At 42.1% G+C, this 12670-nt stretch overlaps 1 protein-coding gene across 1 annotated transcript in view; it reads left to right on the top strand.

The window, feature by feature from the left end:
* abcc4 (ATP binding cassette subfamily C member 4 (PEL blood group)) overlaps window positions 1-12670 on the top strand; it is a 184102-nt gene that overhangs the window by 143292 nt on the left and 28140 nt on the right. Inside the window, exons 25-27 of the mRNA XM_078403033.1 lie at window positions 4172-4272; window positions 9204-9395; window positions 11351-11506. Of these exons, the coding sequence (XP_078259159.1) occupies window positions 4172-4272; window positions 9204-9395; window positions 11351-11506 (449 nt within the window). The remainder of the gene's footprint in view (window positions 1-4171; window positions 4273-9203; window positions 9396-11350; window positions 11507-12670) is intronic.

Here is a 12670-nt window from a genome sequence, read left to right as displayed (position 1 = left end):
CCTCCGATTATAATATGTACTGTGATTCATGGATGTAGTTTTTAATCCATAGTTTTCTTTTTAATTTTCCCCAAGGAAATTTACCATCTCATCAGTTTTCTGTTAAAATGTTCTTATTTTTTGTTTTGCATTACTTAGCAAGGATGAGTTGAATATAGAATATGTGGATTAATCAAGTATATCTACAATTGATGTAATCATCAGTGTTATTAAATGGTGAGGTTATAATGGTTTGTTATTGACAGTCTGCTCAATTGAACAGTTTTTCTGTTTTAAGAAACCAAGATCAAGTGTAATCAATTGTGCAGAATGGCACCAAGGCAAAAATCTTTACAGAACCTAGTAACTCGAGACCAGTCAAAGAGTTATCCAATAATAAAGTTGCCACACACAGAAATGGGCGCTGTAGCCCACCATGTCCAGGCCAAACCTTTTGCCCATTTACATTTCCATTAATCCCAGAGACCGTTCCCTCCGCAACTCCCTGGGCAACTCGTCCCTTCCCACCCAAACCGCCCCCTCCCCGGGTACTTTCCCCTGCAACCGCAGGAGATGCAACACCTGTCCCTATACTTCCCCCCTCGACTCCGTTCAAGGACCCCGACAGTCTTTTCAGGCGAGGCAGAGGTTCACTTGCACCTCCTCCAACCTCATCTACTATATCCGCTGTTCCAGGTGTGGACTCCTGTATATCAGCAAGACCAAACGCAGGCTCGGCGATTGACTTCTCTCATTTCAAGTAGCCCTTGCTTTCCCTCTCTCCATCCCCTCCCCCTTCCCAGTTCTCCGACCAGTCCTACTGTCTCCAACTACGTTTTATCTCTGTACCGCCCATTCGCCTGACATCAGTCTGAAGGGTCTCGACCCGAAACGTCACCCATTCCTTTTTTCCAGAGATGCTGCCTTTCCCCCTGAGTTACTGCAGCATTTTGTGTCTGCCCTCATAAATACATACCCTTCTAATTCCTGCCAAATTAAGTGCCTGTTTATGTGTCCCTTAATTCAGGTAATTGTATTTAATTGCAGCACCACTTCTGTCAGAGACACCGAGCATGAGATGCATATACTATATTTAAAGTTTTTGATCAGGTACACAGCAATTAAAGGAACATTTTCAGCCTGAGAAAAGTATTAAAAGAGGTTTGATTTTATTCACCCACACTCTTGTTTATGCTGAGATTAGATTTGGTATTAAAATTTATGTGGAAAAATTGATGAGCTATTTGAACAGTAGTCAGATCTACAGTTTATATTGAATGTTTTATGTGTATACTTCCAAACTTTATTTGTACAAACTGTGCGCCCAAAGTATATAATTAGAAATGGATTTGATACAAGGTAAGAGGATGTAGCAAATAACAATACATTTATACAAATGGTGTGTCTCTTGTATGCAGAGATTATCAGTTACTCCCATAGATAGCTCAAGAGGTCATTACTCCTTAAGACAGAAACCAAGCAGAACAGTGTCTTTCTGAGCCTTCCTTGAATGAATGGTGGCAAAACAAACAAAACAACCTGACAATGTTACTTCTCTATAAATGCAAAATGTGAAAGTATATGGTCATTGATGCAATATTTGAACCAGCAACCTATTTAAGTGTACTGTTCTAATTTAACGGAAAATCATGGCTTATTATTCAGAGAATGAATTTTACAACTTCCAGCAGAAACCGAAGTAAGCACACATAGGAGACCCGTTAGTTTAGGGGACAGGAGATTCTGTGGCAGCAAATGAGACTCCAGGATGACTCCCCCAGGGATAAAGATAGAAATATATAAACATAGAAATTGGGTGCAGGAGGAGGAAATTTGGCCCTTCAAGCCAGCACTGCCATTCATTGTGATCATGGCTGATCATCCACAATCAGTAACCTGTGCCTGCCTTCTCCCCATATCCCTTGTTTCCGCTAGCCCCTAGAGCTCTATCTAACTCTCTTTTAAATTCATCCAGTGAATTGGCCTCCACTGCCTTCTGTGGCAGAGAATTTCACAAATTCACAACTCTGTGTGAAAAAGTTTCTTCTCACCTCACTTTTAAATGGCCTCCCCTTTATTCTTAGACTGTGGCCCCGGGGTTCTGGACTTCCCCAACATTGGGAACATTTTTCCTGTATCTAGCTTGTCCAGTCCTTTTACAATTTTATACGTTTCTATAAGATCCCCTCTCATCCTTCTAAATTCCAGTGAATACAAGCCCAGTCTTTCCAATCTTTCCTCATATGACAGTCATGCCATCCCGGGGATTAACCTTATGAACCTACGCTGTACTGTCTCACTAGCAAGGATGTCCTTCCTCACATTAGACCAAAATTGAACGCAACACTCCAGGTGTGGTCTCACCAGGGCCCTGGTGGTCTCACAACTGCAGACGGACCTCTTTACTCCTAGACACAATTCTTCTCGTTATGAAGGCCAACATGCCATTAGCTTTCTTCACTGCCTTCTGTACCAGAATGTTTACTTTCAATGACTGGTGTACAAGGACACCCAGGTCTTGTTGCACTTCCCTTTTACCTAATCTGACACCATTGAGATAATAATCTGCCTCCTTGTTTTTGCCACAAAAGTGGATAACCTCACATTTATCTGCATTATACTACATCTGCCATGCATCTGCCCACTCACTCAACCTGTCCAAGTCACCCTGCAACCTCCTAACATCCTCTTCGCAGTTCACACTGCCACCCAGCTTTGTGTCATCTGTAAATTTGCTAGTATTACTTTTAATTCCATCATCCAAATCATTAATATGTATTGTAAATAGTTGCAGCCCCAGCATCGAGCCTTGCGGCACTCCACTCGCCATTGCCTGCCATTCTGAAAAAGACCTGTTTATTCCTACTCTTTGCTTCCTGTCGGTCAACCAATTCTCTATCCACGTCAATACCCTACCCCCAATGCCATGTGCTCCAATTTTGCTCACTAATCTCCTGTGTGGGACCTTATCAAAGGCTTTCTGAAAGTCCAGATACACTACATCCACTGCATGTAATGCCAGCTGCATTTCCTTGGCCTCCTCCTTTTCTCATCCAGGCTTCCATACTCCAAGATGCCTTGCCCTTCACTCTAACAAGAACATGCATGCCTTGAACAATCACCATCACTCTTTTAAAAACATTCCACATGCTGGACATCCCTTTGCCCACATATAACCTATTCCAGTTCATGTGCAACACATCACATTTGTACGGGTCACCTCTGCCCCAGAAGAGATCCCAATGATCCAAAAATAAATATCCCCTTCCTCAGCCATGCATTCACCTGTCCTGACTTCCTCTTCCTATCCTCACCAGCACGTGGCACTGGGAGCAATCCATGGAGTACTACCCTTGAGATCCTGCAATTTAACCTTTGCTAACTCCCTGTTTTCACTCTGCAGGATCTCATCCCTTTTCCTACCCATGTCATTTGTGCCAACATGCACAACAAGTTATGCTTATTTGCCCTCCCCCTTGGGAATATTCTGCAGCTCCTCAAAGGCATGTGGACTTTAACACCAGAAGGCAACACATCATCCTGGAGTCTCATTTGCTGCCACAGAATCTCATGTCCCCTAAACTAACAGGTCTCCGATCACTATTGCAGTGCTGTTTCCCAGTATGCCTTTCGAGCCAGGCTCGATACCACAGACCTAACCACTACTGCTGCTACTCTCCCCTGCCTGGTCATTCCTCCCAATGGTATTCAAAAGGCCACACCTATTGCTGAGAGGAGTAGCCACATGATCACCCATCTACTCTCTGCCTGTACCCTAGGCATCACCACCTCACTGCAACTCCTATCTATGAAATCCTCAATCCATTGGACTTTCAATTGCTGCTCCAGTTCCCAAATGTAGTCTGTAAAGAGTTGCAGATGGACGCACCTCCAACAGATATTGTGCTCAGGGACACTGGAATTCTCACTGTCCTCCTACATCTTGCAAGAGGAACGTACCACTGACCTTGTTGCCATCTCTATTGCACTAGGTGAAAGAAAGAAAAAAAAACGCATTGTAGTTTATCCTGCCCTCAACCGCTTTGCCGAACCCTCTTAAGCATAAGCCTCGTACTTAGCCTCCTCAAAGCAGGTAGCCCTCACAAAGCCTCCCAATGGGCCGCTCCGCTAGCGTCTGCTTTCCTTTTTATACACCCACTGGGACACTTAATGTGTTTTTATTTTCTTGCAGAGCTAGATGCAGGGCAGGTTGGTTTCGTTCTATCTTATTCTATCACGTTAATGGGCATGTTCCAGTGGGGAGTACGACAAAGTACTGAAGTTGAAAATCTGGTAAGTGGTCTTAAAATATTTTATGCAACAAGTGAGAAGAATCTCCCACATTACATGACTGAGATAGAGTTTCCACTTTGTCACAATCCAGGTATAAATTGCACCCGATCTGAAAATATTTTCAGTTGAGTTTCTCCTCAAATCATATGCATTACACAAAGTGCAGACCCTGTCATGGATCGTAACTTGATATATTAGAAAAAAAACTGCATTCATTAAAAGGGATTATCAAAATACTAAATACTTCATCAGTGTTAATCTAGTAACTTGATTTTAAATTATGGGAAAGGACTTTCAAAAATTATTCAGAACTGCTTAAATGAAAGCCAATATATTAATCTTGGTAATTTTATAGACGATAGACAATAGGTGCAGGAGTAGGCCATTCAGCCATTCGAGCCTGCACTGCCATTCACTGTCATCATGGCTGATCATCCACAATCAATACCCCGTTCCTGCCTTCTCCCCATATCCCGTGACTCCGCTATCGTTAAGAGCTCTATTTAACTCTCTCTTGAAAGCATCCAGAGAATTGGCCTCCACTGCCTTCTGAGGCAGAGAATTCCACAGATTCACAACTCTCGAGTGAAAATGTTTTCCTCATCTCCGTTCTAAATGGCCTGCCCCTTATTCTTAAACTGTGGCCCCTGGTTCTGGACTCCCCCAACATCGGGAACTTGTTTCCTGCCTCTAGCGTGTCCAATCCCTTAATAATCTTATATGTTTCAATAAGATCCCCTCTCATCCTAAATTCCAGTGTATACAAGCCCAGTCGCTCCAGTCATTCAACATATAACAGGGAATTAACCTGGTGAACCTATGCTGCACTCCCGCAATAGCAAGAATGTCCTTCCTCAAATTTGGGGACCAAACCTGCACACAATACTCCAGGTGTGGTCTTACTTGGGCCCTGTACAACTGCAGAAGGACCTCTTTGCTCCGATACTCAACTCCTCTTGTTATGAAGGCCAACGTGCCATTAGCTTCCTTCACTGCCTGCTGTACCTTCATGCTTACTTTTAATTTTAATTTTAATTCTTTAATTATTTGTAAAAATTTAAACATTTGCATGTTGCATCCTTGCATCGAAAAGAACAAGTTACATATTTAGTTCCTCTTTGGGGAATGTAATTAGCAGAAACACAAAATGGTCAATTCAACCTTGGACCCACTTTGTTGACAAGTTTGGGTCCTTCTGTGATGTTTCTTGATCAAGGATCAAGGAGCAGAATATAACTTGATTTCTTTGGACATTTTATTTTATACAGATCGTGCTTAATAAAATGCAAAATATTTCAGAGTTTATTTACTGAAAATCTTTTCAATCTTACTTTTTCCCTTTGCCCCACATCTGACAACAGGCTGGTCTACCACAACAACATCCTCAATAATACTGCTGATAACTGGTTACATGCAACTCCCAAATCATAGGCAGGGTGGGAACAGGGGCGTTGTGTTTCTGGAAAATCTAACTTCCACCATAATTCTGGTGGTTATCAGAAGTCATTTTGGGAATTTTGTCACCACCACATATCTGATGTTTCTACAATTCAGGTGAAAAGTAACTTTCCCATTGATACACCCCAAGAGGAAGTCAATTTTCCAAGTGGTTTGGTACAACTATACAAGTAATCATCATGGCTCTGTAACCTTTTACCTTTCAAGAAGAGTTCAGAAAATGGGAAATAATCTTGAAATATCAAGCATTTTGAAGTACTGGATTCACGATACGTTTAGTTTAGAGATACAGCATGGAAACAGACCTTTCGGTCCACCAAGCCCGTGCCGACCAGCAATCACCCATACACTAGTTCTATCCTACACACTAGGGACAATTTATAGAAGCCAATTAACTTACAAACCTGCACATATTTGGAATGTGGGAGGAAACTGGAACACCAAGAGAAAGCCCACACAGTCACAGAGAACATACAAATTCCGTACAGACAGCACCCGTAGTCGGATCAAACCCAGGTATTTGGCACTGTAAGGCAGCAACTCTACCGTGACGCCACTGTGCTGCCCAGATTTGGTCATATGAATTCAGAACTGGCTTACTTATAGAAGACAGAGGGTTGTGGTGGAAGACAGATATTCTTGCTGGAGGTCTGTGATTAATGGAGATCCGTAGGGATTTCTGCTGTTTCTTGCACTTTGGGAGGTTGAATGTAAGGATAAAGTATACAGTTAATGGCAAGACCCTCAACAGAATTGATGTGCAGAGGAATCTTGGAGTCTTGGTTCCTGCGCTCTAAAGGTGGCAGCACAAGTAGATAGAGTGGTAACGAATGTGCTTGGTATGCTTCCCTTCATTGCAAGGGTCATTGAATAGAAGAGTGAGGAAGTTTTGATGCAGATCTAGAGGACTTTGGTTTGGCCAAATCTGGTGTATTGCATGCAGTTCTGGTTGCCCCATTACATGTGGCTTTGGAGAGGGTACAGGAAATTTACCAGAATGCTGCCTGGATTAGGGGGTTTCAACTACAGTGAGCGGTTGGATAGACTTGGATTTTTTTGTCTGGAAAGTCGGAGATGAGGGGAGTCTTGATAGAGGTATATAAAATTATGAGTGATGTCGATAGGGTAGGCAGTCAGAATCTTTTTCGCAGGGTGAAAATGTCCAACACTAGAGGGCATAGCTATAAGGTAAGAGGGGGAAAATTTAATGGAAATGTGTAGGGCAAGTTTTTTTAGTAGAGAGTGGTGGAGGCCTAGAATGCATTGCCAGGGATGGTGGTGGAGGCAGATACAATAATGGCATTTAAGAGGCTTTTAGATAGGCACATGGAAGTTCCGGGACTAGAGGGATATGGATTCTGTACAGGCAGATAAAATAAATTTAGCCAGGCATCATGTTCAGGACAAATATTGTGGACAGAAGGTTCTGTTCCTGTGCTGCACTGTTCTATGTTCTTCAATAGACAATAGATGCAGGAGGAGGCCATTCGGCCCTTCGAGCCAGCACCGCCATTCAATGTGATCATGGCTGATCATTCTCAATCAGTACCCCGTTCCTGCCTTCTCCCCATACCCCCTGACTCCACTATCCTTAAGAGCTCTATCCAGCTCTCTCTTGAATGCCAAAAGTGCCCAAAAGTGCAGAATCTGGGAATATATTTACATCTAGAAATAGGGGTCAAAACCTCAGAAAAGGGGGCGACATGCTTATAACTGAGAAGAAAATATATTTCACTCAAATTAATATTTAGCATTCACTATTTAAGGGGGTTGAATGTACTAAAAACAGGAAATTGTCGATTAAACGAGATATATGAATTATCGTTAGAAACGAGTGAGGTGCTAGAAGATTAAAACGTGTCTAATGTGCCTCTACAGCCACTTCCCAATTTATGTAAAGGTTACGTTCTGCTTTTCTTTACGTAAGTCAGATTTTACACAAAACAACAAAGTGCTGAAGAAACTCAGCGGGTCAGGCAGCATCTCTGGAGAACATGGATAGGTGACATTTCAGGTCGGAACCCTTCTTCAGACTGATTCATTATGGGAAGTGTTCTGCAATGTGGGCTTATTGGTAGATGATCTTTGTTTTGGAGATGTTCAGCAGTCTTTTCTTTCATATGCTTCAATTGTCACTGACCTTTTCGCCTGTTCCCAATGAAAAAACATATCAGAAGTTGGGATGTTATGTTACAGTTGTACAATACATTGGTGAGGCTGCATTTGAGACTATTATGTTGAGTTTTGGTCACCCTCCTATGGAAAGGTTGTCTTTAAACTAGACAAAATGCAAAGAAGATTTACCAGGAAATGACAGGACTTGAGGGCCTGAGCAATAGGGAGAGGTTGGTCAGGCTAGGACTTAATTCCTTGGAGCACATGAGGGGGGATCTTATAGAGGTGCATAAGATCACGAGGGAAATAAATAGGTGCATAGTCTTTTACCCAGTGTAGGGGAATTAATAATCAGAGGACATAGGTTTAGGATGAGAGGGGAAACATTTAATAAGAATCTAAAAGGCAACCTTTTCACACAGAGGAGGTTGGGTATATGGAAGGAAGAGGAGGTAGTTGCAGGAGGTACTATAACAACATTTACAATTCATTTGGGCAGGCACATGGATTGGAAAGGTTTAGTGAAATATGGGCCAAACGTGGGTAGGCTGAACTACCTAAGATGAGGCATCTTGGTCGACATAGGTAGGTTTGCCGAATGGCCTGTTTCCATTCTGAATGACTGGTTACCACTCAACCTTTGGTAAAACTAGACTCCGTCCTTGGCTGTTGGTGAAATGAGAGCTTGGGTATTTGAGCTCTATCATTTTGACAGCACAAGAGAATTCATACCTCCCCACTTTCAATCTGTCCTTTCAGTCATAAAATTATTTTTGTACGTCATCCTTCATGTGCCAATGGAGCTGATTTTTTCCCTTGTTGCAATTTCTAGTCAGAGAAAGCCATGTGTTCATTTGCTCCTGCTATTTGTTGATAAAGCAGCCAGGTGTCCCTTCACAGGTACTAATTATGTTAGATTTTAGGGCACTTTGGAGATCTGTGGAAGCTCCACACATTCTGCTGTTTGTGATTGGTCAATTACTGTGAGGTGCTAATCTGAGGAGAACATTCTTGGCAGAATCTGGCTCTACTAGTCAGTGGAAATAATAGACCATATGTGGTAGTCATTACCACAGTCATTGGCACCTGTCAAGGCATGCACAGCTAATGGGGACATTTTTGCAATCTGCTACATGGATGATGATGTTCCCTTTAGTGTCAAGAATGCCACCACCAAACAATGATTTTTAAAAACGCTACATATTTTTTACAGAATAACTATGAATATAGAAGCTTATTTTTATGCAAGACGGTTTCTTTAAATGAACTGGCTTCAGTAAAGTCTTGTGCAAAAGAAAGTGTCAGCCAACCAGACTGCCAGATTCCTCATGGCAATTTTAAATGTCTTATTCTTGTAGATGACATCAGCGGAAAGAGTACTGGACTACACTGAACTTGAAAGCGAGGCACCGGGGGAATCTTACAAGCCCCCACCAAGTGACTGGCCAAACTGCGGCACTGTGATATTTGAAGATGTCAGCTTTAGCTACAGTCCTGATTGTGAGCCTGTTCTTAAGAACCTGAACCTCACAATCAGATCAAAAGAAAAGGTAAGGGAAGCAATTACAGTTGGTCATTAATTGTTTCAAGTCGATGGTAAATATCACCAGCAACTTGTCCTGGACCAGCCATATGGAAGCAATGGTCAAGAAAGCACACCAACACCTCTACTTCCTTTGAAGGCTTAGGACGTTTGGCATGTCACCAACAACCCTCAGCAATTTCTACAGATAGAGTGTAGGAAGCATTTTATCCGGATGCATCACAGGATGGTTTTGGAACAGCTCCATCCAAGGCAGCAAGAAATTGCAGAGAGTTGCGGACGTAGCCCAGACCATCACGCAAACCAACCTCCCTCCTATTGACTCCATCTACACTTGATGCTGCCTCGACAAGGCCACCAGCATAATAAAGGACAGGTACTACCCTGGTCATTCTCACTTCTCCCCTCTCCCATCAGGCAAGAGGTCCAGAAGTTTGAAACTGCATATCTCCAGATTCAGGGACTGTTTCTTCCCAGCTGTTATCAGCCGACTGAACCATTCTATCACAAACTAGAGAGCGGCCCTGACCTACCATCTACCTCATTGGAGATCCTCGGTCTATCTTTTATTGGATTCTGCTGGATTTTATCTTGCACAGTTATTCCCTTTATTCTGTATCCCTACACTGTGGACGGCTTGGTTGTAATCATTGTAATCTTGCATTGTCTTTTGGATAGCTCGCAACAAAAAAAGTGTTTTGCTGAACCTTGGTGCACATGACAATAAACTAAATTATCAACACAGTGCTCATCCATTTTACTGAAAGATGGCTCACTTGCTATCCATGCTTGCCTGTTTCTGCAATTTCCAAGATTCTCAGCAGATGGCTGGAAGTACACCTCTTGTAACAGTAGTACACGACTGGGATCATGGCCACTTGTGCGGCAGCAATATGGCTGAGAATGGGGCTGGATGTGGGGCTAGAAATGCAGGCAGGACCATGGCCAGGGGCAGATCCAGTTGTGTGGCCAGCATGCATACGGAAATGGAACCAAGTACCTATCCGGCCAGGAGCAGGGGCAGAACAGGGTTGGGAATATGGTATCTTGTGGAAAGCAGGAGTCAAAGCATTGCTATGATTTGGAACTTAGGGCTGGTGCATGTCTCAGAGTAGAGGCAGACGAGTGTTATAAGAGCTGAAGGAAAGAGTGTTGGATAGGTAGGAAGAGATCTCATTCCAGGTACCTATGACGCTCCATATAAAAATCTTACAACATAGAACAGTACAGCACAGGACACTTGCCATGGAACTCTCCTTTAAACTTTCCACCTCTACCTGAAAGCCATGCCCTCCAGCATTTGACATTTCTACACTGAAATAAAGACTCCGACTACCTACTCCATCACTCATAATTGTATATACTTCTAGCAAGTTGCCCTGCAGTCTCCAATGCTCCAGAGAACAAGCTTTCAGTTTACGATATCTATGCCAATTATGATGTCAATTTGAATTGCACATCTGCCTGCACATAGTCTATATCCTACAAGTATCTGCCTGCTCATGTGCCTGCTTAAATGTCTCTTAAACATTGCTATAGTATCTACCTCCACCACTCTCCGTCAGTATTTTTCTGGCACCTACCACTCTGTGTAAAAATCTTGCCGTGTAAATCTCCTTTAAATCTTTCCTCACTCTAAAGTTATGCGCTCTTGTGTTTGTCATTTCCGTCCCATGGAAAAAAAGATCTATCTATCTAACCTGTTTATGCCTCTCATAATTTTATAAACTTCTGTTAGGACACACCTCAGCCCGTTTGAAAATATAATAGTACTTTAGCAAATTGTCAATCCCCCTCTCTTACCCAGTAGTGCATTTTTCAACCAATAAAATGTAATATGACACTGAATATTTTGATTTCTAATTGACTTTTATGTGCTTTTTAAAACATTTTATTTATTTGTTTCTGACTTTTATGTGCTTAATATATAATGATGAATAATTGAAGTTGAATTTATTGCAGGTTGGGCTTGTTGGAAGGACAGGTGCTGGTAAGAGTTCCCTTATCGCAGCCTTGTTTCGTCTCGCTGAACCAGAAGGGAAGATTACGATTGATGGCATTGTGACCTCAGAACTCGGATTACAAGATCTACGAAACAGCATGTCGATCATTCCTCAGGTACAGTATATACTGATGTAAAATACATGTACCCAGAATCATTAATCTAATGTGGGGAGGGGGTGTGTAGTTTTGATAGGTGACCCGAGTATTGTTAACAATGTTCAACAGCAATGAAACAGTAATGTTTCATTACTGTCATGTTTCATTACTGTTAAACATTATTAATCTACACTTGGTACAATTAATGCTATCTGTAAATTTAACAGTAGACTTACATCTAAACTAAACACTTAACTTTCACATCAAGAAATCTGAAAGCACATTTTTCCAATGAATTGCTTTTTGGAAGTGCAATAACAGGTACGTAAGCAAACTTTGTCGTTTGTAATATTAGTAAAATTATAAATATAGAACCAAAGGAGGTAATCTATGGTTGGTGTCAGTGGATGTGGGAGGGGTCCCATATGAGAACTGTTCACAATGGAGAAGGTCATGGAAGATAGCGAGTTTAGTGAGGGTGGCCTTGACAGCCTGGACCAGATCAGTATTAAGAAGTGAAGGTGTAAGATAACTTGAAGCACAACAAGGGTGGATAAGCCCCCAGGGCTGGATTGAGATCTATGTCAAGATGTTATGGGAAATAGGAGATTACCAGGGCTCTGATGAAGATTTATGCTTCTTTGTTCACCACAGGAATGACACCAGAACACTGGAAAATAGCTTATGTTGTTAAGTTTATTTCAGAAGGCCAATAAGAATAAGCCAGGTGACCACTGGCCAGTGAGCCTTGTGTCGGTGAGCCTCTTGCATATAGACTCAGTGGGCTGTTCTGTACTGACCAGGGCGTTTGTACTTATGTATGGGGATAGTCTTGCTGAGCTGTACGCAAAAAAAATGTATTTCACTGTACCCGGTACACGTGAAATAAAGAAACCATTGAACCATTATGATGGGGAAATTATTGAAGAACGTCTTATGGGATAGGATTTATGTACATTTGGAAAGATTGGGGCTGATCCGGGATAGCCAGCACGGCTTTGTGCTAGGGAAATTCTATCTCACTCATTTGATCAAATATTTTTGGTGACTCAAGATTGATGAAGGCAAGGCAGATTATTTTTTTTCTGGAGCATTTTTTAAGGTTGAGGGTCAACATAGTAGAAGTATGCCATCATCAATATTCTTAGTGTAGTTGATGTAGTCTGCATGGATATCAGTGAG

The sequence above is a fragment of the Rhinoraja longicauda genome, chromosome 7, assembly GCF_053455715.1.
Source record: "Rhinoraja longicauda isolate Sanriku21f chromosome 7, sRhiLon1.1, whole genome shotgun sequence".
In the NCBI taxonomy this organism is placed as follows: Eukaryota; Metazoa; Chordata; class Chondrichthyes; order Rajiformes; family Arhynchobatidae; genus Rhinoraja; species Rhinoraja longicauda.
This window is presented reverse-complemented; position numbering and strand designations above follow the sequence as displayed.